Source organism: Hipposideros armiger, unplaced genomic scaffold (genome assembly GCF_001890085.2).
Source record: "Hipposideros armiger isolate ML-2016 unplaced genomic scaffold, ASM189008v1 scaffold_93, whole genome shotgun sequence".
Classification (NCBI taxonomy): Eukaryota; Metazoa; Chordata; class Mammalia; order Chiroptera; family Hipposideridae; genus Hipposideros; species Hipposideros armiger.
The window spans coordinates 4,051,632-4,077,699 of NW_017731443.1; the positions used below are offsets into that span (position 1 = coordinate 4,051,632).

The 26,068-nt window shown below is 53.2% G+C and overlaps 2 protein-coding genes across 5 annotated transcripts in view; both read left to right on the forward strand.

The window, feature by feature from the left end:
- Nucleotides 1–8,436, forward strand: part of EEF1G (eukaryotic translation elongation factor 1 gamma) — a 10,657-nt gene extending 2,221 nt beyond the window's left edge. Inside the window, exons 3-10 of the mRNA XM_019645589.1 lie at nucleotides 344–407; nucleotides 551–693; nucleotides 1,210–1,353; nucleotides 2,918–3,047; nucleotides 3,447–3,651; nucleotides 7,586–7,758; nucleotides 7,842–7,966; nucleotides 8,202–8,436. Coding sequence (XP_019501134.1) covers nucleotides 344–407; nucleotides 551–693; nucleotides 1,210–1,353; nucleotides 2,918–3,047; nucleotides 3,447–3,651; nucleotides 7,586–7,758; nucleotides 7,842–7,966; nucleotides 8,202–8,360 — 1,143 coding nt within the window. The 3' untranslated portion in view covers nucleotides 8,361–8,436. The remainder of the gene's footprint in view (nucleotides 1–343; nucleotides 408–550; nucleotides 694–1,209; nucleotides 1,354–2,917; nucleotides 3,048–3,446; nucleotides 3,652–7,585; nucleotides 7,759–7,841; nucleotides 7,967–8,201) is intronic.
- Nucleotides 8,437–18,015: 9,579 nt separating this feature from the next.
- AHNAK (AHNAK nucleoprotein) overlaps nucleotides 18,016–26,068 on the forward strand; it is a 109,075-nt gene continuing 101,022 nt past the window's right edge. For all 4 annotated transcript variants that reach the window (XM_019645364.1, XM_019645362.1, XM_019645365.1 and 1 more), the window contains exon 1: nucleotides 18,016–18,191. The gene's annotated coding sequence lies outside the window, so the exon portion shown is untranslated. The remainder of the gene's footprint in view (nucleotides 18,192–26,068) is intronic.

Here is a 26,068-nt window from a genome sequence, read left to right on the forward strand (position 1 = left end):
CTGGCCCTCATATGTGGGATCCGAACCGGGGCCCTCTGGCGTCCCAAGCCAGTTAACCATCGCGCCACTCGGCCGGCCCTGGTTGAGGGTTTTTATCCAAATATCCGATAATATCTAAATCTTTTGGGTTATGTGAGTTCAGATTGTGAGGGATACCAAGTTATTCAAATATTTTTGGTTCCTGAGTTTCAAATAGTATCAAGAGTATTCAGATAGTATCAAGAGGTTAGCGAGAGTTGTCAGCCTTATATCTAAACTTTGATCCAAAACAATTCAGTTCCTGGGATTGGCTAGTGAGAAATTACTGTGTGTTTCATTGATCTTTTGACTGCTTTGTCCCCAGGTTCCAGCATTTGAAGGTGATGATGGATTCTGTGTGTTCGAGAGCAATGCCATTGCCTACTATGGTAATTTGCAGCGGATGTGGCATGGAGGGTCTGGAAATGAGGGGTGAAGGAGAGGATGAGGGTGAACTGGAGAGGACTTTTTAGGGATTGGATTGGTGTTAGCATGACCCCAAGGTTCTGACCTTTGTGTTCTGCCTCTGTAGTGAGCAACGAAGAGCTTCGGGGACGTACTCCAGAGGCAGCAGCGCAGGTGGTACAGTGGGTGAGCTTTGCTGATAGCGACATAGTGCCCCCAGCCAGTACCTGGGTGTTCCCTACCTTGGGCATCATGCACCACAACAAGCAGGTAAGCCTTGGAACTTGGGGAGAAACCAGGAGCGGGGATGGTATTAGCTCAAGTGTCAGGGAGTAAGAAATAAAATAGGATGAGAAAAGGAGATGCCAAGAATATGGGTAATAAAGAATCTTTGGGGTATAAGTTTGGAGCACCGGGCTGTCAGACCCAGTGGAGGCGACATCTGTCAATGGTCAGAGGAGAGGCCTCTGCTTTAGGAAGGTTATACCAAATGATAGGGGAGTGGTTAGACCAGATGACCTCTAAGGTTCCTTCTAAAATACAAAGATACATGGCTACTGTCAGTACAGTGGAGAATGAAGGTAGACTGCACCATGAGGAAATTGAACATTGAGAGCTTCATTTGTGATACGTTTGGAATAATCCTAGAATCCTGGAATAATCCATTGAAAGGGTGGGGATGAACCAGTACGCAGTTAAGTGAAAATAGCTACCCTGAGTTCTGTTTTTGGGGTGAGGGAAAGGGTTTGGTCCTCGCTGATAGGCTTGATCATTTTAAATCAACAGGCCACAGAGAATGCAAAGGAGGAGGTGAGGCGAATTCTGGGGCTGATGGATGCTCACTTAAAGACGAGGACTTTTCTGGTGGGCGAACGAGTGACACTGGCTGACATCACAGTTGTCTGCACCCTGCTGTGGCTCTATAAACAGGTGAGTTAATAAAGAATCAGGTTGGCAGAGGGTAGGCAGGATGAGAACTGAGGTGCCAAGGCTTCCAGGTGACTGTCCTGCTATGAGGACTTGGACATGAAGGGGTCTGAGGTGACAGTGTCTAAGAATCCCAGGATTGAATGCCATGACTGCTTTCCTTCTGAGAAGTGTGGTGATCTTCTGTTGCCCTTAGTTTCTGTTTGGGGGCTAAGAGATTCAGTTTGTCCCTGTATTTCTTGGGGAGCCCAGTCATGAAGACAGGGGTAAATTCAGCAGTTGTAGGTAGGGGGTGGGGTGTGTGTGAATTCCTTTAGTTCTATTTTTTCCCTCTGTAAACTATAAAACCAGGGCACTGGTAATCACTGTTGAGGTTATTGGGTCAAAGATGGCATGTCACTGGTTCCTGAACCATTGATTGATGGATTGATGCTGGTCTGGAGTAGCAACATGATGTTAGCAAGGAAAAAGCACCTGCTGTGCCAGACCCCATGCCAAGGGCCTGACAGGGATCATCTTATTGAGCCTTGCCTGTTGTATGGGTGAGGAAAAGTGTCACCTGTGCAAGGACATGCAGTGGGAGAGTAGAATTTGAACTCCAGAACTGGCTGCTGTCCTCCACGACAAGATCATTTTGCCCCTGAACTTGGCAAACTAAAAAAATGGTAAATGAGTTTTTCATGAAGCTTTTTAATTAAAAAAAAAAAACTTTACTGGGGAACAGTGTTTTTCCAGGACCCTTCAGCTCCAACTCAGGTTGTTGTCCTTCAGTCTTAGTTATGGAGGGCACAGCTTAGCTCCAAGTCCAGTCACCACTTTCAATCTAGTTGTGAGGGGCACAGCCCACCATCCCATGCGGGAGTTGAACTGGCAGCCTTGTTGTTAAGAACATGCGCTCTCACCAACTGAGCCATCCGGCCGCCCACTGGCAACTCGGCTCAAGTCGTTTTCTTCAATCTAGTTGCAGCGGGCACAGCTCACTTGCCCATGTGGGAATCCAACTGGCAACCCTGTTGCTCAGAGCATGCGCTCTAACCAACTGAGCCACCTGGCCGCCCCGAAGCTGTTTAATTTAAAGGACTGTCCGTTATTTTGAAATAAACTTTTTGCTGTTGAATATTCTTTACTTTCTAAAGTAGTTAATGTAGATTGTTTTAATTATATATTTGACAATGAGTAATTGATAGCCCTCAGTTGGTCCCAACTTTTTTATTTTTTTTAATTTTTAAATTTTTATCAGCATGTGAAATTTAAAAGATTGGAAACTAACTGTAGGTGTGAAGTGGCTTTCTAAAAGGAGTCAGGCACCATGTAAACATCATTCTACTAAGTAGATTTATAGTAATTGGAAGATGGGACCAAGCATTCGTTAAGTTGGACTGGACTAGGGATTAGGAAGGTAAACGGGAAGTAGCCTTCTAGGGTAAGACGGTGCCCTGGAGAGCTTCTGGCGGGCAGGGGAGAGGCAGGAGTAGCTTCGGGGTAGAAAGAAGCAAGGGGGTGTCAGTCTCTAGCTTGAAACTCTTCAGGATCTTTCTCTCCACTGACTTTGTTTCCATCCTGGCAGGTCCTGGAGCCTTCTTTCCGCCAGGCCTTCCCCAATACTAACCGCTGGTTCCTCACCTGCATTAACCAGCCCCAGTTCCGGGCTGTCTTGGGAGAGGTGAAACTCTGCGAGAAGATGGCCCAGTTTGATGGTAAGTTTGAAGCCAGTTTGAAGGCTGAGGAGGCAGAGGACGGTGCGGCCAGGGTCTGGGGCTGGTTGCTCAATCTCAACCCTGGATTTGTTGTCTAGCTTTTGGGTTATGTGAGCCCACAGAGTGTAGGGTATCACGCAGTAACATATTTTGTGAACCTTGTTGTATTCACGTACTCTCACTTACCTGTGTTAATAGAGTTACGATGCACTTGTACTTGGTGCTGAGGGCTGTGTTCTTGCGCTAGGACATTCAGTGAGCTGGTGGCAGTGGAGAGCCTAGATCCTGTAGCTGTCCCCCCACCCAGCAGTTTTCCTCTATGACCCTGCTTGCTGCCTGCTTTTGGAGGGATGTGGAAGGAGGCAAGAACACTGACTTTTCTCCCTTCCTCTGCACCAGCTAAAAAATTTGCAGAGAGCCAGCCTAAAAAGGACACCCCACGGAAGGAGAAAGGTTCTCGGGAGGAGAAGCAGAAACCCCAGGCTGAACGGAAAGAGGAGAAAAAGGCAGCTGCTCCCGCTCCTGAGGAGGAGATGGACGAATGTGAGCAGGCACTGGCTGCTGAACCGAAGGCCAAGGACCCCTTTGCTCACCTGCCCAAGAGGTAAGGAAGGATGTTGGAGCGTAGGGGCATGAGATCCAAGAAGGCCTGTTCTTGCCTATGTGATCCCCCTCACGCAGCTAGGGCCCAGAATTTTGGGTTGTCCGTACAGAATTAAAGGTATGTTTTAGTTGAAAATAAGGCAACTTCCTGAATTTATCAAGAATTGAGTAAGTTTTGAAAGTAGGAAGGAAGTTCCAAATGTATCCAGTATGGGGAAGATCGGAACTCCCTTTCTAGCAAAAAAAAAAAAAAAAAAAAAAAAAAAAAGCAGATAGGCACAGAATTTGGCGTGGGAGGAACATTGGTCTCTAGCCTGCTCGTTAAAATTTGTGATCCCTCAGAACTAATATAGTAAGAGCTGCGGGGAGACGGTGCAGAGAGCCTGTGTCTGCTCTGTGTGGGCTGGCTTTGCTGAATCAGAGGACATCACGTCAGTATCATTTGATTATCTTTTTTGCTGTTTTGATGAATCATACTATCAACATTGCTCACTAAGAGAAAGGCTGGTGACCATGGCTACATAGGGCCTGTCTGGTTCATGTTTCCCAACTGGGAGAGTTAAACCCCTCAAGGAGAAGGAAGTAGATGGGGTGGTTGTCTGTATCCTTCTTTTAGTAACTAGGGGTTCTTGGACGAAAGAGTACAGTAAAAGTCAGATTTTTGGTGTGAAAAAAGTGGGACACCTGGTATTTTCCAAGTTCTCCATGTCATGTAAAAATTCCTGGGGCTAAGACACTTTAGAAGGAGGCCAGCAGTTTCATGGTTACACCAAGAGTTTATTAAGGGAACTTATATACCAGGCGAGTCTTGCTGCAGATGACGTGGATGTTCTCCACACCACATGGCAGGTGCTAAGGAGTTTTATATGGGACAATGCAAGATGGATAGGGGTACAGGGCATGACCCACCCCAGATAAGGGGAAATGCTGTACATTCCTGCCTGGAGCAGGAACCAGCACAAACCAGCAGGCCATGGGCATATAAAAGGTCCATCAGACAGTGCCTAAGGGGACTTGGAGAAGCAATCTCTGTTCTGGCCTGGATCTAGCTGGATTTAGCTCAAGGGTCCAGCAGTGGTCATGTCAATGAACAGTCTTTCCTCCACACTCTGCCATCAAGTCTTTCTTCAGTCACTGCCCCAAGTCATTTTTTTTGGAGGGGTGCGGGGAGAACAGTGTCTTTTTCTAGGACCCATCAGCTCCAAAGTCAAGTAGTGTTTCAATCTAGTTGTGGATGGCACAGCTCAGTGGCCCATGTGGGGATCGAACTGGCAACCTTGGTGTTATGAGCACTGCGCTCTAACCAACTGAGCTAGCCGGCTGCCGCCCCAAGTCATTTCATTAGAATTTTAAGCAATATGAAAAATGTCTTTTCTGTGATCACTATACTTTGTTCCCTTTTCTCTCTACTTTTTTTACCCCCTCTGTCATCCTTTCTCTAGTCTGTTAGGGTTCACAGGGTTTGACCTCACGTTTTGTTATGGTTTGGTATGGGATAAGCCAGTATAAAGGAAAGTACACTGGTGGGGGGCATAGCGATTGTGCTTCGAGGTGTAAATTACAAATATATTTATGGAAGGTTACTGCTGCTTCCGCTTTTGGGGGAAAACTTGGAGTGTAGCTGAGAGTTCTTACGTCCAGGTATTTTTCCTCAAAACCAAGAAGGCTCCGTCCGGATACAATTGCTCTTTAAAAATGTATGTCTTTTGGAACTGAAGTGATTTACCTTGAACCTAATACAGGGGCAGGTCAAGAGAGAGCAAGCTTTTTGGTGTGTGTAAATAAGCTGTGATAACCAACCCAAATTACCTATGTTGTTGTAACATAGAAACTGTTAATTATTAGCTAGAGATTTTCACATACTCGTTTATTAGGTCTATACTCTGGGCAGAAAGTAAATCAAGCAGTAAACTTAAAATCTCTAACAAACTTTGCATTTGTTAAAGCCTTTTGAGGATGTTCATTAATACCTATTTGTTGCATTACTGTGGTGCTCTACGGGGCTGCTAAGATGATTTCCCCAGGGTTTTTAATGTCATAGAGTAATGCCTTCAAAGACACCAAGACTATGATTTGTCCAGAGTTAACTCTGATCCTTTTAAGGCCTTCCAACTAACTTGTTTCAGGAGCTGTTCAGAGCCTGTGTTCACTTAGGAAAAAATTGAATTATGGTTACAAATAATAAAAGTAGTTTGGGAATGTCTGAACAATCAAATCCCTAGTCCCACCCAATGGGTGGTTGAGGTGTTAAAGCTCCTCAGATAGGGTCTCTGGTGTGCATTGGGGAAGGAACCTGGGGCCTAGGGTTAAAGGACAGATTCTCTGCATCGCTACAATGTAACTGGGCAGGTCACACCACTTAACCTTTTCTTTAAAGGGAGGGAGGGTAATAGCCTAACTTTAGGGCTATAAGGATGATTGAAACGTAGGTGGTACTCAGGGCATTCTTAATACTGATGAATAATTGAACCAACTTAAAACGTTCAGTAAGGGGGTTTAATCGATTTATGGCGCTTTTGTGCCATAGAAGGTTATTTAGCGATTAAAGTATTTGCAAAAAGAATTCTCATAGCATGTCACAGTATTTTTATTATTTTTTTTAAGGTTTTATTGGGGGAATTGGGGGAACAATGTTGGGGAATTGGGGAAGGGACCAGCCAAGTTGTTGTTCTTCAGTCTTCATTGTGGAGGGTGCCAGTCGCCATCTGGCTGCCCGTCGGCAGCTCGTGGTCTCTTAAGCTCAAGGTGCTGTGTTCAATCTTAGTTGTGGGTGGGCGTAGCCACCATCCCATGCGGGAGTCGAACAAGCAGCCTTGTTGTTAAGAGCATGCACTCTATCCACTGAGCCATCCGGGCGGCAGCTCAGCTCAAAGAGCTGAGTTCAGTCTTAGTTCGAACAGGCAATCTTGTTGTTAGCTCGGGCACAGCATCACTGGCCCATATGGGAATTGAACCGGCGTCCCTGTTGCCCAGAGCTTGCGCTCTTAAGCCAACTGTTAACCAACTGAGCCACTCGGCCAGCCCCCATGTCACAGTATTAAATGACCAAATTTTGTAAGGCACAAAACTACCGGTATCACCTTTGAAAAATCACCAGTGAGGAATTCATAAAGATGTGAGTTAGCTGTCTTGTTTGCTGGCATTGTGGATGATTTTCTTTAGGCAGCATGTGTTTTTGTAAAGAAAGAAAGAAAAAAACCAACCCCGGCTGCGGGTTGGGGGTACCCTACGATTGATGCTGGCTCTCTTGGCTCAGTGTGCAGACTGCTTCAAAGAGAACGCGAACCTAAGGGTTTTTCAGTAAGCCAACTTGTTTCTGGGCAGTGACTAAAGGACATGGGTGTGAGCTTTGGGGTGGAGGTCCTTTGAAACCGTTCACTGCTTACATTGCAGTCATGATAGTGTGTGTAACCAGAAGCGTCCTGTGTGATGGGGGAAGAGGGGTGAGTCAGTAACTGAGTGACTCATAGAAAAGAGCCCGGGGAGGGGCTAGCCGCAAAAAAAATAAAAAATAAAAAATAGAGTTGTCATTCTGTCTCCACCAGGGGGCAGCAGTTCGCCATGTCTTTCCTGGGGCAGATCTCCCTCAGGTCCCCCTTGGGACCCACCCTCTCATTGCCAAGCATTCTTGGGGGTGGGGGGAGGAGGGGAGGGAATGCCCTAGGCCCCTGATCATACCCTCCGGCTCCCCTCCCTCATAAGGTTGTACACATCTGCCAGTCCAGGGACTCTCCCTTCAGACCAGTACATTTTCAGAAGCGGTGCAGAGACCGTGTTCACTGGGGGGGATGGAATTATGGTCACGAACAATAAAAATAGTTCAGGAAGGCAGTGAAGAAACAAATCCCCAGCCCCACTTCTCTTAGCCTGGCAACTGTCTGACACTGCAGTAGGGCCTTCTCCACACTGACGACCTTGCCTGTTCTTCCATTCAGTACCTTTGTGTTGGATGAGTTTAAGCGCAAGTACTCCAACGAGGACACACTCTCTGTGGCGCTGCCGTATTTTTGGGAGCACTTTGATAAGGATGGTTGGTCCTTGTGGTACTCTGAGTACCGCTTTCCCGAAGAGCTCACCCAGACCTTCATGAGTTGCAACCTCATCACTGGTGAGAACAGGGTGGGTCTGGGAAGAGGAAGGGAGGGCAAGGTAATGTGACCTCGAAGGCTGAATGTTCTCTCGCCCCTTCAGGAATGTTCCAGCGACTGGACAAACTAAGGAAGAATGCCTTCGCCAGTGTCATCCTCTTTGGAACCAACAATAGCAGCTCCATTTCTGGAGTCTGGGTCTTCCGAGGCCAGGAACTTGCCTTTCCGGTGAGGACGGTGTTGGGAGGGAGTCTGTCCCTTTAGGGTGGGGCAAGGATACAGGAAGCACACCTTGATTCCTGGGCTGAGAGCACTCAGGAGAGTTCAAGGAATGTGTACAGGAAGGCGTTGTCATGTTCCCAGAGTTCTGGGATCTGATGACGTGTCTGAGCTGGAAGTAACAGGTGTGGGACAGTAGCTGATAACCTGACCATGTGCTTCTTACCTGGCTTTTTCTCCACAGCTGAGTCCAGATTGGCAGGTGGACTACGAGTCATATGCATGGCGGAAACTGGATCCTGGCAGCCAGGAGACCCAGACACTGGTTCGAGAGTACTTTTGCTGGGAGGGGGCCTTCCAGCATGTGGGCAAAGCCTTCAATCAGGGCAAGATCTTCAAGTGAACATCTCGCCATCGCCTAGCTGCCTGCACCTGCCCTTCAGGGAGATGGGGATCATTAAAAGAAACTGAACATTGAACCTTTTCTTGTCCTCCCTACTTTGTGAGTGACAGCTTCTTCAGAGGGGTGTAGATGGCCGTGGGTGGAAGCTGGGTGTTTTCCGTGCCTGCAGTACCGCCCTTCGCAGGAGAGACTTTAGAAGAGCAGAGAGAGCCTGGCCTTAGTTTTGATTTGATTGCCCTGCCTCCTCCTGTGCTGCCTGTCTTCTAGCTGGGAAAGATTGGACGCAGTAGGGTGTGGTGACACGGGGCTTTGTGACTACGGAATCCTTAGGGACCAGATTCCAGGCCTTCCCCAGTGTGAGGAGCGAATACCTGATAATGCTGGTAGCTGCACAGTCTGCAGAGGGACTTCATGCCCCACAGCTGCCCTGTGAGGTAGGAGGTGGCTGCATCCAAGGGTCAAAAGGCACAGGCTTCTCTGGATATGACCGTTGGCCCCTACCCGGCTGCAGATCATCTCTGGGGCATCCCTGCTTTCTAACAAAGAAGTGGGGTGCAGAGATGTACGTAACTTGCCTGTGATCACACATCTTAAATGGTGAATGTAGGATGTGAAACTCAGTTTTTCTCCTTTGAGCATAATTTTTATCCCGTTTTCACAGATTCTTGCCCCTACTCTGATTGTCTTTTCTGAACAGCATCGAAGATCTCCCTGTAAATGTAACAGCTCAGGTGAAATTAGAAACCTAGTTCCATTCACATTTTGAGGCATAAGTAGAGTCATGACTGCCTTTGGTGTTCAGATTAGGGATTTATGTGTGTTGTTTTCTCCCATCCCCTTAGTCTAAGCACAGAGTGGGGCTCTTGGGTTGGGAGGGGAAGAAGGTGAATCTTTCAGGGTACAGAAGGGGCTGGTAGCCTGGGAGGGGTAGAGCTGTAATTAGCTGGGTACCTTGACTGCAGTTGGGTTCTGTGAACGAATGAGCACAGTTGTTGGGAATCCAGCTGGGCGAGGATGGGTTGCTTCTTGCTCAGTTTGCTTCCTGGCAGTTCCTCTGGCATTGGATCCAGACTTGCTGCCTGTCTTGCATCTGAGCCTCCTGGGCTCCTGGTGGATAGGATCGAAAGTGCGAGGTGCTGGCTGGGGTGTGTCCTGAGCTGGTGGCTCCGGCCTCACCGAACCTGTCAGACTCCCCTCTGGTTCCTGCCACACCCCCTGCTCCTTTGCTTGTGTAATCTTCACTACCTTCCCGTCCTTAATCCTCCCAGTGGCTGGAGATTTAGGCAGGGGAGACCAAGTTGTGCAAGTAAGTTTGAGGCCTGGGAGGCCCAGGAGTGGGGCCCACTTATGAAAAAGGGTGGTTCTGCTGGTCCAGTGGGAGCTTGGGCAGCAGCTGGCCTGGCAGCCCATGTGGACTGGCCAGCTCTGGCCTTCGGGGCTGGGACCTCCACCTCCTAGCCTCCCTCTGAGACTGCAGGAAGGGTGACTCATCCACACCTGCCTCCTGGGCCTCTAGCTCTAGTGGTTTGGTATAGAGGAGGGCCGGCCGGCCGGGCCAGGTCGTTGGATGAGACCAGGCCCGCATTTGGGGGAGGGCCAGTACCCACAAGCCGGACGTGGGCTGGGAGGCCCGAGGGGAAGGTTGTGGTCTCAGGAAGGCTCACAGTTGGCCTCCAAGGGAGAGTGAAATGGAGGCCCACCTCGCTGTTGGGATGGGCAAGAAAGAAGTTAACGGTGGGGAGTTTCTAGCGGCAGATGTGGCTGAAAAAGAGGGGAAGTACATCTGGAATTGTTTCAGTCTCCGCCCTGCCCCGGGGAAGCCTAAGACCGCACCACACCACCGCTGGCCTGGGACTTGGCCCCACCCAGAGCCCGGTGGGGCCCCGCGGTGAGCCGGCCTTTCCTCGCTCCTCCCAGCGCTGGTTGGGGGGGACGCCCCGGCCCCGCCCGGTTCGCTGCGGGCAGCCCGTGAGAGCCTGCGTGGGGACACGTCTCCAGTTGCTGGGCAGTTTTCCAGACGGGCCAGCGAGGCTCGTGCCACCCGTGCACTACTAAGCTGGCGTTCTCGCCCAGGGCACAGCGCGTGCCACAGGGTCTGGATCGCAGGGCGGAGAGGGGAGGGGGTGTTGTGAAGGGGTTGGGGGCTGAGAAGAGGGCGTGGTCTTGGAGAACTGGGTAGGATGAAGGAAGGAGGAGGCTCTTTTATCCACTTACTGGGCAAAGCCTGGAGAAGGGGAGGCTGAGACACTGGAGAAGGAGCATTTGAGTGCAGATAAAAGCTTTCCAGAGCCTGGAGTGTGAATGGGAAGGGCCGAGATCTGGTTTAGCTTGCAGATAAACCAGCAGATACTGGCTATTAGCTATTTACTTTAGCTTTGTAGGTGCTTCTGCTTAAGTCACCTATTAAAAAGTCAAAAGCCTGTAAAATTCTTCCAAGGAAGACCTAGATTGTTGGTTTTTTTTTTTTTTTCATGGCCTGCTTTGAGCTAGAGCTGGACAGCTGCTGCTCTCACTGGGTCAGACCCATCCCTCCAGCTGCCTACATGCCCCAAATGTGCCACTTCCCCTTTTGAAAGGTGGGGGAAGGGTCTAGAATGTTGAAGGGAGAGGAAAGAAGTGCTTCGGAGGCTCCACCCAGTCATTTCTGAAATTAATACTGTGGTTTTCATGGCAACCAGCACTCTTTGTCCTCAGAACCCAGAACTGTCTGTCCTTCCACACATCAAATGGGTTTCTTTGGGTGGCTGTTGTTCGCTCCACGGGCTGGACCTACAGGGCACTGTAACTTCCCCAACTTGCTTTGGTCCCGAGTGTTTAAATGTAATTCCAGGGTACCCACCCTCTTCTCTATTCTTCTCCTAATGCTGCAGAGCTAAAATATTGGCACTCCTGAAAGGTTAGAGAAACTATGCCACCTGCTCTTGTCTGTTTGCTCTAATTAGGCTGGCATGGCTCCCGGAGGAGGCCGTCGTTTTACTCCAGTGGAATTACTGGGGTGTCCCAGGGCCTCTGCACCCAATGGATGGGTGGCGTGTGGGATAATGGTGGTTGCTGGAGAGGAGCACTATTGACTTGACTCTCAGAAGAGGAAGGATTCCTTGGGCAGGTGTTACTGGTTGGCTGGCCAAGATATCTTTGGTGACTAGACGTTCCTGGGTTCTTTTCATTCTTGTTGCCCCCTCCCCTCACGTAGCCCCGCCCATCTTTGTTTCCTGATTTTTTTTCAGGATTCCCAAGGGAGTCTGCTGACTTTACCTCATTTACACTATGGGCAGGGCGCGCAGAGCAGGGGCAAGCTGGTCAGTCAGGGTTTGGGGCTATTTCTGATCAGATCTCCCAGGAATGTGCCTCCTTCGACTTCCAGCTGCCCCCTCCCCGCTGCAGCAGGAGCAGCTGTCATGTGAGGGCCTCTCCCGCTGGCTCAGCCCTTTTGCAATCATCTGGCTGGCTCTGCCAGGAAGGGGGTGAATAGTGAAAATGGGCAGAGTCAAGGCGTAAACGAGGGGACATGGTAGAGCAGGGAGAGCCAGTGGAGGGTGGGGAGGGCTATGGAGTGGAGGGCTGAGGGCAGAGGGGTTGCCAAGGCCAGGTAGGAGAGGTGAAGGCAGCTGAGCAGACCAGGGAGGCAGTACCGTGAGTTTAGGGCATCCATCAAGGGCAGTTGGGGCTGCACTGGGGTTGGCCGCTTTCTAGGTGTGAGGGAGAGCTGGTTATAGCGGGACCCTGGCCAGTCATTCATTCTTCAGGGAGATCCGCAGCATTTTGCCTGACTCAGGGAGGTCACGGGGTGCTTTCCCGCCAGTCTGCCTCTATGTGGGGCCTGAGTCACCGAGTTGCCTAGGGTGTTGGCTGCCCTGTGGTGGCAGTGCCTGTGCCCTCCTCCACCCACTTCCACTGGTAGGACAGGGGTTAGCAAACACGCCCCTTTTATCCCACTCCCCTCCATAGTAACTCTCCATCTCTTTGACTCAGACTCACAGAATATACCTCATACAGGGATTACAGGGAGACCACACCAAATAGCTTCTTTATTTTACTCACAGGGAAACAGGAGCCCAAAGAGGGGAAGTGACTTATCGAGGGCGCGTGGTACTCTGCACATTTCTTGCAGCCACTCACTGAATCACTTCTGCTCCGAAGAAGAGCAGGAGGGCACTTCTCTCAAAAGCTGAGGATGTGAGCGTGATGGACAAAGCACATAAGGTTTTGGCGGCAGGGAGAGGGCGGTAGTGAAGGCTGCCAGCAGCCCAGTGCGGCAGTCCTGACTGGGGTAAGAAGTGTGGAAGTGGAGCAAGTCTTGGGGCAGGGTCAGCAGGAGCGATCCAAGTCCCGCTGGCGAGCAGAGGGCACAGGGTGTAGCAGAGGCGGGGCTTCGAGTGACAGGAACCTCAACTATGTGGTGACTCAGGCTCTGGGCAGCCTAGGCCCTTCCTTCCCAGCTCAGCCTGATCTCCTTAAACTGGACTTGGGAAGTGTAAGCAGAGAGGATGGAGGGAAACCCGGGCTGGTCTCCCTTTCCCCCCGGGGGTTGGGGGGAAGGCAGAGGAAGTTGGAAAGGATGAGAGAAAGGCGGATTCCAAAAAAGGGGAGAGGAGGCTAGTGTTCCCATCCCTCGGCCCCTCCCTCGCTGCTCCCCACGCCCTGCTGGGGAGGGAGCCGGCCGGGGCGTTGGCTGCTCCGTTCATTCCAGCTCCCTCCCTCGGCTGCTGTTTACAACCCCGTCCCCAACTCAGCTCTGAACCCTTCTTCTGTCTCTCTGTCCCTCCCTCCCTCCTTCACAGCCTTATTCAAACATGTTTTGCCACTTCTTTGCCTTAATCCCGGGTCCACCTTTCTTATTATCTTCTTGCTCCCTCAGCATCCACACATGGCCATCTGTCGCTGCCGCTGGGACTCTAACCGTGCTCGGTGTGGCCACCTGCCCTGCTCTCCCTGCCCACTTTCGCCCCCTTGCTCTAGTCCCAACAGTCTTTCTTCGCCTTCTTTCTACTCAGGGTCTGCCCTCAAAGCCCTGTGTCTTGTCTCTGGTTCTCTAATCAGCCGTCACTTGGGTTCTGCTTGGGCCTGAAGATTTCTATTAGGACTGAGCGTAATGGGGGGTTGCCAGTCTCCCAGCTGTCTGGTCTGAGTAATTCAGGAACTCCTTATTTGAAGCCTGAGACTTAAATACAGGCAGGCTGGGATTTGAATTGAGCTAGAGGAGGAAGATATTCCTCAACTTCGTATTTTGAGTTTGGGTTAGGAGTTTGGGGGTTTCAGAATTGCTTAGGAAATGATGTTTTGATCCCAGCATCACCCAGGTGGTTTGCTGCTCAGCTGGGAAAGATGACCGGGTAGGAAGCAATGGAAGCGAATGGAGAGGGGCCGGAGGTTTGCCAGGGAGCTAATCTCTTGGGCTCCTTTGTGAATGGGGTGGAGGTGGGGTCTGGGTGATCCCAGATCACAGATGGCTCAGAGAAGGGCTGACAGTCATTTCTCCACTTCTAAGGCTGACATGCCAAACGGCCCTCGTGGAGGGGAAGTCTGCTTTCAAGGAGACTGCAGACAGCACCCTTCACTTCCTTTCTGGGATCGAAGTTTAAAAGCCATGATTACTTTCTGAGCTGTCGGCGGCTTTCTTTCCCTGTAATACGCAGATTTCAGAGAAGGGGACTGTGGTGAGAAGGGAGGGGACCGGGGAATCCCCCTGGCAAGGGGCCTACCCACAGAGCGCCCCTTTGTGGTTGTTATGGAAACAGGCATAATAGGAACAAAACAGAGGCAGTCGCCTGGCAACAGAAGTCTAAGGTTGATCGCAAGCACTACACACACTATCAGGGAACCCCCGAGGGAACATCCCTTCTGAGGAAGCTGGGGTATCCCAGTGATGACGAGTCCTAGAACTCACCTGGCTTTGCCAGGGACTCTGGAGGACTGTGGTGTGGGACTTTGCCTCTCAAGTGGGAGGGAGTGCCAACTGGAGGGCTGAAGTCCTCCCTGGTCCCTGGGTAGACTTTATTTTGACTGAAGAGTCTGAAACCTGACAAAGGTTTTCTTTGCAATGTTGGGACCAAGGGGACTCCTTATAACTTAAAATTAGTGTGTGTGTGTGTGTGTGTGTGTGTGTCTCGGGGCAGGGGAGGTAGCCATGGAAATGACCTGATAGAAAATATAACGTCCAGTTTCTCCAAAGCATAGGACCTGCAAGGAACTCAGAGCACAAGGTAAGAGGGCATCAGAGTACACATTTCCTTCTAAACCGAGTGCCTCGAGGGCAGGGCTTCCATCTTGTAAGTTTTCTATTGTCTGCATCACCAGTAGTACCACCAGCACCATAGGCGCCCCGGCCCAGTGTTGGACACAGTAAATGTTTGTGCAGCTGCATGAGAGCCCACAAGTGGGGTAATTGCTCCCTGGGGGTTGAGAGTGAGGGGTGCAGGATGATGTTGTGAAGAGAATGACAGTTTGGGGCCAGTTACACCTGTAGTTCATTCCTTCCTTCCTTCCTTCATTCATTCAACAAAGTCTTCTCGGCCGAGTGGCGAGTTGGTTAAGAGTTGGCTTGAGATGCCAGCTCTGAGCAGCAGGGCCCTGGTTTGGATCCCACATGAGGGCCAGTGACGCTGCACCCTCTACAACTAAGATGGTGAACAACAGCTTAGCCTGGAGCTGGGCTGCCATGAGTTGCCGGCAACAGCATAGGCTGCAGCCCCTGCTGCAGTGGGCTGCCGTGAGCTACCGTGAGTGGCTGGCAGCCAGTGTGAGTGGCTGGCAGCTGGCATGAGCTGCCTGTGAACCGCCATGAGCTGCCGTCCAATGGCCAGCGAGCGACTGCCTCACCCGGGAAGAGTGCAATGATAATACAAACATGGACCAGTGAAGCGACGTCCTCCACAACTAGACAGAAGAACAAAAGGACAGCAACTTGTCTGTTCCCCTCCCCAAATTCCCCAATTAAAATCTTAAAAAAAATAAACACAAACAACAACAAAGTCTTCTTGATTGCTATGTGCCAGCCACTGTTCTAGGCATGAGGCATACAGCAGCAAACAAGATATCCCTGCCCTGGTGCTTAGATGCTAGTGGGAGCTGTGACTCTTGCTTCTGAGGACTTGAGACCATTTCCTCCCAGAGTGTGTGAGGATTAAATGAGGTAACACATGAAAGTGTCTGCTACAGTTTCAAACACAATCACCATTCATGTAGCATTGTGGGGTGAGGGGTGGGGGGCTGTAGCAGTGGGCAGAAATTTCTAAGTGTGTGTCTTCAATTACACCATTGAAAACTGTTGAGTTAAAAAAAAATGTTGAAAATATTCCCTTCACCTGGGCTGAGGAGGCTGACCTAGGAAACCCCAGCTCTGGTTCTAGCAGGCACGATCATAGTTTTTTAGGGGGCAAGGTCTTGGTTATGCCTTCTCTATCTCCTATCCTGGAATGGGGCGGTGGGAGCCAGTCCCCAGGACCATTCCCCTACCAATACCCCTGAATGAAGTACCTGGACAGTAATCACTGCTCAGGGCTGCTCCAGAAAACCTCCTCTTCTGCCTTCTTCCCTGTTGACCAAGAGGGTGGCCAGAACAAACAATGGAGAAGGTAAGTTGGCTCTGAGCCTGGACACCAGCCTTTGCATTTCACTCCTGGGGGGCCAATGGAGCCCAAGCTGAGGTGAGGGCACAGCATCCACACCCTCCCCACTCTTCCTTTCTTGCTGCAGCCCCTCCCTCCAAACTCCCACAGCCCTTATTTTTTGCAGCTACCCCATGTCTTTGTGGCAAATGTTACATCATAACTATCTTTCTGAAAACCTAGGTGTAAAGCAGCTCCCATTTTAATATGCACTGGGAAAACTTGCACTTTCAGGGAACCAAATGATTCAAAAGGGGAGGAAGGAGATGGTTACTCTGTATCGTTCCACCTTTCTGCATTATTTACATTGTTCCTCATATGGAGGTACTGGCTTTATTTAAAACAGGTCAACAAGGATTATCTGATTTGCAGCATTACAGGCCACTTTAGTTTGTCTGTATGCTTGGTTTTGCTCCATATTTAAAATGCTGAATAAATGTGATTTAAAAGGAAATAAAAATTTAAAAGCCATTGGTAAAGGAAATAATTAGCTCTTGGTTTTTATTTTTTAAAAGCATCCCAAAGTTGAAAAGTTTAGATTTTCTTCTTTAAGTACGGTAGGTGCTAGGAAAGGGGTACAGAACAAAATGGAGGTGATTCTTCAGAAAGTCTGGTCTATGACTATGCTTGTGATGTGTGTGGGGGACTGCCTCTGCTGTGGGTTTGAGCCACTACCTGGGTACTTGTGTGTGTGTGTGTGTGTGTGTGTGTGAGAGAGAGAGAGAGAGAGAGAGAGAGAGAGAGGGAGAGGGAGAGAGGAAAATGCTGGTGCACAGCTCTGTTTTCTCTGTGTCTTTGCATGTCCATACCTGTCTGAATGTCTACACATGTGTCTCCTCCACCTTTCTGTGCCCATTATATGAGTGTCTGCATGTCTCTGGCTCCTTTTGCTGTGTCTTCCCTCCCCCACGGCCTGTACCCTGTGCCGGTAACTGGACCTGGGACACAGCCCCCAGGGCTGGCATTAGAGTTGGCTGCTGGGTATTTTTAGCCTGTAAACATGTTTGCCATTTCAGAGGACAGGGCCTCTGGTCTCAGCCCCAGCCCACTCATGATCCTGAAGCAAGGGGGGTGCTCCTGTCTAGGCGGGTTTTCTTAGGTCACCAGCCTGGGGTCCCCCTTCCCAAGCATTTGGGAAGGAAAGAAAACTGGCTTGATGTGGGCAGTGGGTGGCCACCTAGGAGGGAGGACAGAGGATTCATGGGGGAGAAGGGAATGGGGGTGTGGAAGGGGGATGTGTAGCCAGAAGGACCCCACACCCCATCATTAAAGCATTTAATAAAATCTCCACGCAGTTGGAAGTGGCTGTGGGAAATGGCTGTAAATTTAGAAACAAAGCGTCCTGCGAGTGGGGAGGTGGGGGAGGGGCTCAGGGAGAGGATCTGAGGAGGAACGGGCAGGTAGAGGACAGGCCAGAGCTCTGGCCTCCCTCAGGGACTCTGGAGAGGGAGCTGGCGGCAGGGGCTGCGCCTCCAAAGGGTTGCAGGCCTGACTCCTGTGTCACTGCAGCAGCCCAAGCAGCATGATGGTGATGGGGCGCTAGTGACCCTGGCTCCAGGAGGTGAGGCCAGCGCCTCTAGGTTGATTGTGTGGGGGCAGGGGCTGAGTGGCACCTAGAAAGAGGGAAGGCGAGAAATGGGCACGCCTGCTTGGAGCTTGGGAACCAAGTGAAGAGACTGGGGCCTAGGATTTGAAGTATAGTGGCTTGCGTTGAGAGAAAACTCAAAAGGCCCCTGTCAAGCTGGAGGTCGCGGCTGAATCACCCCAGCCCCCCAGCCGCTTTCTGAATCCCTTGGTCCTTCCTGCAAAATGTTCTGATTCGCACTTCCAGCTGCGAGGATGAGCCTCAGGGAGCTCTGGCGAGTTTCTTGCGGGTGAAGCCACACACTGCATACGTTGGAAGTAGATCCAGGGCCGAGCCAGGACAAGGGGAAGGGATGGGGAGCGGGGGTAGGTAGTACCTCGCTCGTTCCAGTCCCACTCCGGCCCCGCCCGGCCCCGCCCTCTCCCCACATCTCGGGGCAGACCCGCCCGCCCCAGCCGGAGTTACAAGAGCCGCCTCCGCGCAAGGGGGCCCGGCCACTCGGAGCAGCTCCGCCGCGGGGACTGCACCGCCCGCCCTGCCGGACCCGCCCCGACCGGGGCTCGCCGCCTGCAGCAGCCACAGAACCGCGACCTCGGGCCCTGCGCGGGCCATGGCTGTGCCCTGGGGCTGAGCGCGCAGGTAGGGGCGTCCCGCGCACCGCGGCGCGGTCTGGGCACAGGACACCGGGAACAGGCGAGGGAAGGTGGGCAGCAGGGCTTGGGCGAGGCGCTTTGGTGGGTGTCACTGTGAGGATTCAAAGTTTGGAACAAGCTGGGCACCCCGGGGCGGCGCGGGGAGGCGACGCGTCGCTCACTGGGAGCCTAGCTCTGGCTCCGGAGTTGGGGCACAAGTTGGGCAAAGTTGGAAAATCGCTCCGAAACGTGCTTTGCTCCAGTCTGTATTTCTCTTGAGGGTTGATTTCGGCCCAACTGCAAGGCAGGGCGTCGCTTTCCTGGCCTGACGGCTTCTGATGGCCCCGTCCCACCCCCTCCCTCTCCTTGGGGCGGTGGCTCAGCGCTATGCTCCGTTCCTATTCCATGTTTACTGGAGAAGTTTCCGAGATCGCCGCCGCGCTTTGCGCCCCTCCGGGCGCCCCTGCGCCCCCGCGCTTTGCGCCGCTCCACTGTTCCTCCCAGCTCCCCACACCTCCGCCCCGAACTCGTCCCGAGTACTCCCCGCCCCACCCAGTTCTGTACCACAGGCCTTTCCCTCTTGCTGGTGGCGGTCCCCCCCAGCCCCCTTCCAGCTGCCCCACCCTAGTCTTGCCCCTCTGTGTCCCCGCTCCCGAAAACTCCCTTCTCCCTCTAGGGCCGCGGAGCCTGGAACTTTGCAGCGCGCCTCCCTGCGGGACGGGTGGGAGTGGGGGTGGGGGACTTAATTAGGGAGATTCCTGCACTGGGGTGGGCGGGGAGGGGGGGGCTGCGCAGAGGCACAGCCCTCGGGACCGCCCCTTCCCTTCGGAGGCGGTGCTCTCTCCCCCACCCCACTCCCAAACCCGTCCGGGCGGGATGGCCCCCGCCCCAGCGCCTGGATTGGCGCCAGCAGCCTGAGGAATGTGGTGGTTGGAGCCGGTGACTAATTCAAACCAGAACTCGGGGAGGAGTGGTAAGGGGCAAAGAGGAGGGGGAAGGGGCTGTGTGTGTGGAAGGCGGGGGCAGGAGTCGGGCTCCGCGTAGGAGGAGGGCTGAGATGCGCTCTCTGCAGCCCTCCACTTGAGCAGTGCGCTCCAGGAGAGGGCCCGGGGGCCGGGTCCTGCCGTGGAGTTTCAAAGGCAGTGTGCCTAGGGTGTGTTCGAACTATGTTATGTAAGGCTTTCGCATGCAGGGAGAGGGTGTGCAATATGCGAGGGCTTGGCCCTTCCTTGGCAGGACTGGGCACCCCCTGTAGGGCCAGGGTCCGGGATGTGGGGGCGCAGCCCCTTGGCCCCGCTTGTCGAGTGGGACACGTGGGGTTTGAGCAGGTCTGACTGTGCCCCTTGCGTGGGAGGGGAGCGGAATGGCAAACAGGGAATCTCACAGCTCTAGCTGGGCCCGAGCAGCAAGTAGGCGACGGATCTGGCGCCTCTGCATGATGTGGCTACAGAGAATTGTCTGCGTTGTGTGTGGTCGCACCTTTCACAGGGTGGGGCCACGGAGAGGTAGTGGTGAGGTGCGTCCCCAGGGAGCCTGCAGTCGCTGCTGAGTGCCTTGATCTGTGGAGTGGATTTGTGGAAAGGCAGGGCTGGATCTTCCCATGGCAGTGGGGTCCTTAGAAAATGACCTGGAGTTTATGGGGGAGAAGGGACCCAGATATTTACTTCTGCCCCCAGCACAGGGCTGAGCTCCCAATAATTGGTTTCGAAAGTTTCCTCTATTAGAATCCAGACTCTGATTGCAGGCATCACATGCCCCCTCCCCACAGCCTAGCACATGAGAGGGATTGGGTTGATTTTGTGGGATGCAGTGATGCCTTGGGGGGCTGTGGTGACAGGTGAAGGCAAGGGAGTGGGGAGGGAAGGAGGGAGAGATTGAAAAGGCCTTGGAAAGGATTTTTAAGGCCTTCACACCTATGCTAGGTCTAAATTAGGGGAGTAGATTCTGCTTTCAGGCCCCTCGTCCCCTGCCTGCCATGAGGGAAACCCCTGGGGCAGGGTGTGGCACTCACGTCCTTTCTGAAGCTGAATGGGGAAGCTTCCTTCTCTGCCCACAGGGATGATGGGCTGGGCTAGGCCAGCACGTGGGCGTGGGCGGTGAGTTGCAGAGTAGGGAGTAGAGGGAACCCCAGGCTTAGGGGGCACTGCCCTCCTTGCTGTGAGCTGTGAGCTGTGGGATGAGGGATGAGGGATGAGGAAGGGTGGGAGAGGACCTGGGACCCTGAGAGCTGAGCTGGCAGAGAACACAGGGTTTTTGGGGGCTTGGAGATGGAGACTGGAGGGTGTCTCTAAAGCTCTGACCTTAAGATGTTATGTGCAGGGAATACTGGTCAGAGAACAGGACACACAGGGAGCCACATAAATCACGTGGGGCTTGGTGCTGCCAGTGTGGAGCCCACAGCAGTGAATCAGGGGCCCCGGTCTGGGCAGCTCCTTGAAGAGCTAACCTCACAGAGCTAAGGATTTGCACCAGTCAGACTTGGTTCAGGGAGTGGGGCTATAGGTCCAGGGCCCAGGATGGGAAAGAGAGAGTGAACCATGGGAGACTTGTAAGGGAGGAGGCCAGCATTGGTCAAGGGCAGGGAATGGGCTGGGGGTCCCCGGGGTCACCTCGGTCCCAGGGAGGCCCTGGGTGGAGGTGCCTGGGCACTGCCAGGCTGGATTTTTTGGCTCAACTTGGAATTGGCTGGCTCGTCCTGGCAGAGCACACCACCCAGAGCCTGAGGAGCTGGTTTGAGGGGTTGGGGCAAAGCTGTGGGGGCGGAGGGCTGTGTGGGGCTCTGGGGTGTGGTCACCACCTTCCTCAGAACTTGGGAACCGCCTGGGGACAGAAAGAAGGGCAGACTGGGAGAGCTAGTCTGACTCCTGACAGGAACTCTCCCCCTGCTGGCTCTCTCCCTGCACCACTCCCAGCTGCCCCCCAAGTTTCTCTCCCTGGAGCTGGGCTGACCACGTGGAAGGGAGGTGGCCACTGGAGAGGGCTTAGAATGTTCTGTTTTGTTGGTGGTGAGTGTCTAGAGCTCTCCCTTTGTCCCCCATGGCTTCACCCAGGCTTCCAGGGAGCTGCCATTGCCTCAGGCTCACAGCCATGTGGGTGGGCTACAGCAGGGTTCTGCAGGAATGCATGTTTTGGTGAGGCCCCTTTTCCTTTCTGCTGGCCTTAGTTCCCATCAGCAGGGGCTGGGCTGTTGTAGCTGGAGGTCCTGGGTCCAGGGGTTGATGTTTCACTGTGGTCTTGGGTCACTGTGTCTTGTCACAGCAGTGAGATGTGTGTTACTACCTGTGAGAGGGTGTCCCTGTCTATGCATGGTGGTCGTTGCATTGCAGTGGGCCTGGATATGTCCTCTGCTGGCGTCAGGGGGTTACAGGGCAGGGGACAGCGATGGGACTCTACCCTGGTGGTGGAGGTTTCATGGGGGCTGCCAGTAAGGATTGAAGTACGTTTCTCCCTCCGGACAGGTTCCGGGTCCTGGAGTTTGTGTCCAGAGGCCCGAAGGAGGGCAAGGACAGCTCTGGGATTGAGGCCCCAGCTGAGCTGCACATGGTGGTCAGGGAGGGGCATCCTGCCCTGTCCCCTGGGGCCATGAGCGGAGGTTCTAGGGGAAGGGGAAGTGCCTGGAGCTGATCCGGGCTTGGCCTCGTGTCCTGGCTGGGCTGGGGGCCGCTCTTTGGTAGCTGAGTGCCCTGCACTGGCATGGCCTGACCGCTGGGTGGCGAGCTGGGCTGCGGTGGGGGCCACGGCTGGGGCGCCCAGTTGGGCCAGTGGGCAGCTCTCAAGCTGTAATCTGCCCCTAGGGAGAGCCAGTGCATTCTTGACCCTGTTCCCCTGCTCCCCGTGGAGGGGGCCACCTGCAGAGTTGGTGTCTTAATCCCAGCGGTCCTGGGTTAAGACGCACTGTTCCCTGGCTCTGTGGCCAGGTGTGGGGACTTCCTGCTGGAGGCTGTAGTGCTGCCCCCAGCCCCCTGTCACAAGGAGCGGGGGAGTCCCTCTTGGTCAGGGGAGGAAGAGGGAAGCTCCCTCCGCACTGAAAGTGAGAAACTGGGAACTCCTGGGTTTCGGAGCGGATCGTTGAGGGAATGGGAGGAAGCTAGCATGGCCGGGGGAGAGGTAGGAAAGGCAGCTGGGCGGAGCCCAGAAAGCAGCTGGCTGGCTGGGGTATGGGTGGGGCTGGGGCTGGGGCTGGGGCTGGAGGTGCAGAAAACTGCAGCCTGATGGTGAGGGCTGGAGAGGGCTGGTGTGAAGAGTATGGAAAAAACTTCCTCCTGGTGGGTTGTGGGCTGGGCAAGGGAGCCAGATAGGCAGAGACCCTGGGCACCAGGTTAACAGGTATAGGTGCTCTCCATGATAGGTAGGGCCTGCGGCTGCCCTGACAGGTGTCTGTTGTGAGCAGGTGAAGGCAGTAGCTGTGGGCCCGCTCTGGGCTGTGAAGAATGGGGAATGGGCAGATGAACATCTCTGTGTGCACACACCCTTGTTTGTCTTTCTCTGAATGTCCTCCATTGCCCATGTTGCCTGTGTCTTGCAAGGTGTTCTAATTCCCCCTGATAATTCCACCTCCCCCAACACACACACATCCCATTCAAGTTGAAGTTGCTCCCTACCCCACCCCTGTGTACCACCCAGAATCAGCTGAGTGTAAAAGTTCTTGCTTCCAGCTTAGATTTTGGAGATGACTGTGCAGTTCTACTCCAGTTAAAATAAGACCTGCTTTTTTTTTTTGGTTCCGGGACAGGGGTCTGGCAGCTGCAAACGTAGAGGTCTCTTTGGAGGCTTAGGCCCCAGAAGAGATCTGCTTCTGGGTTTCTTCTTGTTTCTCTGGGATGAGGGTCTGCCTGTTGCGGCTGTTCCCATTTCCCAGAAGTAGAAATGGTTGCCTTGCCCTGTCAGTGCCTGGCTCTAGAGAGGGGTTGCTTCTCAGGGCCGTCACCTGCTGGGGTCCAAGAGAGTCTACAGGTGAGCTGGGTTCTGGGCAGCTCAGGATTTCTGAGCCCTGGGGACATAGCCTCCATGAGCCTCAGAACCCAAAGTTCCCTCAAATCCTGGGCTCCGGGATGCCTGGGACACTGCGCATTCTGGGTTTGATGTCCCCAGGCTGCACCTGGATGAGGCCCACCTTCGTGTGGGTGTGTTTCTCTGGTTCTCACTGCCCCTCCTCCAGCACAGGTTTCTCTCTTCTGTTTGTCTCCCTTGGGCATCTTGCTCTGTGGTTTCTCATCCTGTGTGTGTATTTATTTGTGCCTTCGTCCCCCACCTCGGTAAAGACCGTGGGCCTTGGCATCAGAGGAACTCAGGCTTGCATTTCAACCCTGTCTTGTACTTGGGCAAATCATCCAACCTCTGGGGCCCGTTCGTTTTTTGCATCTCTAAATTAAGGATATTAATTTTTAATCACATAGGGTTGTTTGGAGATTGAATGAGACCCCAGGCATGGAACTAGAGCACAGTGCCTGGTACAGCATAGGCGTGCCACAAAATTCTCTTCTAACTTGTCGGAGATTTTCTTTCAATGTGGAGCTTTCTCTTTCTCTTTGATGTCTGGTGAGTGGTTATGAGAGTAGATGGCCTCTCTGGGTGTGTCTCTCTTTTCTTTGACTATCCCAACCCCTCCTTCTGGTGTTTGGGCTTTCCCTCTGGTGGCGGTTTCTAGCTCTGACAGTGCGTCATTGCATTCTCCTCGCTTCTCCCTGGCCTGTTTATATGGTGGGGTCGGCTCACTCGTGTGCAGGACGCTGTGCAGGGTGGACGTTTCATTGCTGTTCGTGTCCTCACCGTGGGTGGGAGTGCTTGTCTCTGCCTTAGAGTGGCACTTTTTGGGTCCAGCTGGAGCTGGATGGATGGATGTGCAAACTTGTACTTCTCTGGTGTCTATCTTGTCTTCAGGTTTGGGGCAGAGAGACATTAAGGCCCATGGCCTGTCTCTTTGGAAGCATGTGTCTATCAGGTCTTGTCATTTCATCACTGATGTCTTTGACTGCTGCAGCCATTAGTCCGGGCCCCTCCCCCCCTGTCTTCCTATTCCTACTGGCTTTTGCGAAGAAGGGCCTCTGTTCCCGTGGGACAGTGGCGGAGGATGCTCCTCTGGAGGTCACACCTGGTGGAGACCCTCTGCCCAGGGCAAGTTGCCTGCTTCCTGGATCTGTCCGCGTGTTAATCCCAGTCTCTGTCTGAGTGTTGACCGCCCCCAATCTCCAGAGGTGGTACGGGCAGAAGCCTTGCTGCTCTCTCTGCGCATCCTGTTTGCGGTTTTGAATTGACAGTCTTTTTCTTCTCGCTGCTTCTGGCTTGAATTACACTCTGTCCCCGCAGTCGCAGACGTGTGTCCTTTCAGCCTTGCAGCCGGCGTGGCCACACAATCTCACTCCTTTTCTGCCCTCCAAGCAGCCCTGTGCCTTAGAGGGTCTCCGCTGCAGTCCTGCTCACCCCTTCACCAAGGATACTGTGAGCCAGTGTCAGGTGGAGCACGGGTGGGCAGCCAACAGGCCTGGGTTCTAGGGCCTCAACACTCCTCTGTTCTCACCTCTGGACCTCACTTTCTCCATGTGTAAATAACCGGCAGTGCTGTCCCATAGACCTTTCTGAAGTGGCGGAAATGTGTCTACGCTGTTTAATATGGTAGCCGTGTGTGACTGTTGAGGTCTTGAAATATGACGACTGCAACCAATAAACTAAAATTTTAATTTAATTTCAGTGAATTTAAATAGCTACATGAGGCTACCATGTTGGATGGCACAGCTCTAAGCTTTCTTCTAGCTCCAAAGGCGTAGGACACTTGGCTGAACAGGCAGAATTCCCTAGCGCTCCAAAGACCCTGTTTTGGGTAACAGCAGGGTAGAGCCTCCCCAGCCCCTGGGGAGCCTGGCTTTCCCTGACTTGTGTGGGAGAAGGAAGGACCAGCTAGGCTCCAGGGGTGGGAGAGACTGAGTGCTGGGACCCAAATGCAGAGAACAGGCTCTTAAGACCATGACCTTGAATCCCCTATCAGCACCCCTATGTCTGGCCACCTGAGTGGCTCAGATCAGAAGAGAGGGGAGGGGAGTCCTTTGTGGCTGTGCCAGGAGGCCACTAAAACAGAGCAGACTGTGGGTGGGGTGTTTGGCACCCTGCTAGGGCCGACCTGTGGCCTCAGGTTCAATGCCTCCTACTTTCTGGGGCTGCGGACCCTTCTCTACTCAGGGCTGCCTTTTCCCCTCCTCATGAGCAGCATGGGCCCAGGCATGCAGCAAGCCCTGCTGAGCCTCCCAGCTGTGCTTCCAGGAACTCCTGGTCTGGGGCTCCCTCCCAGGGAGCTGGCAGCGAAGCTGACTGCCTGTGTCCACTAGAGCCCCACCCCACTGGCACTGGGGGTCTGGCCCGGGAAGTATTTTGTCGATGGGTTTTAGGTGTGACCCTTAGCATGTTTGGAGCTGTTGTGGCTTCAGTGACTCATTGGTGAAGGGGGGAGGGTGGGGCCTCGATGTGGGCGAGAGTAAGTTCACTCTCTTCCTTCGCAGGCTGCTGGCTCAGCACCAGGCTGCTGGGCCGAGAGATGGAGCCCCCACTCAGGGAGGAAGAGAAGGATGCCAGGGTGATCGGTGGCTTCAGAGATCTGAGAAGCCCTCAGGCTGGAAGGCTTTTTTCCTTCCCTGCCCTGGCTGGCTCTTATCTGCAGGGCTGGCTTCTCAGTGCCAAGGAGGCACCATTTAAGTTCCAGCTCTGCTGTTTCACATTGGGAAGGGTCAGGGTGACTTCCTGCAGCGACTCCTCTGCCTGTTGAGAAGGGAGGAGGTGTTGCCCCAGCTCACACCTGCGCCGTTCACCTGGCACAGTGCTGCTCAGCAGCACCTGTGCTGATGAGGAGACGCATCATTAATACCGCAGGTGTGAGTTCAGGCAGTGGGGGAACCG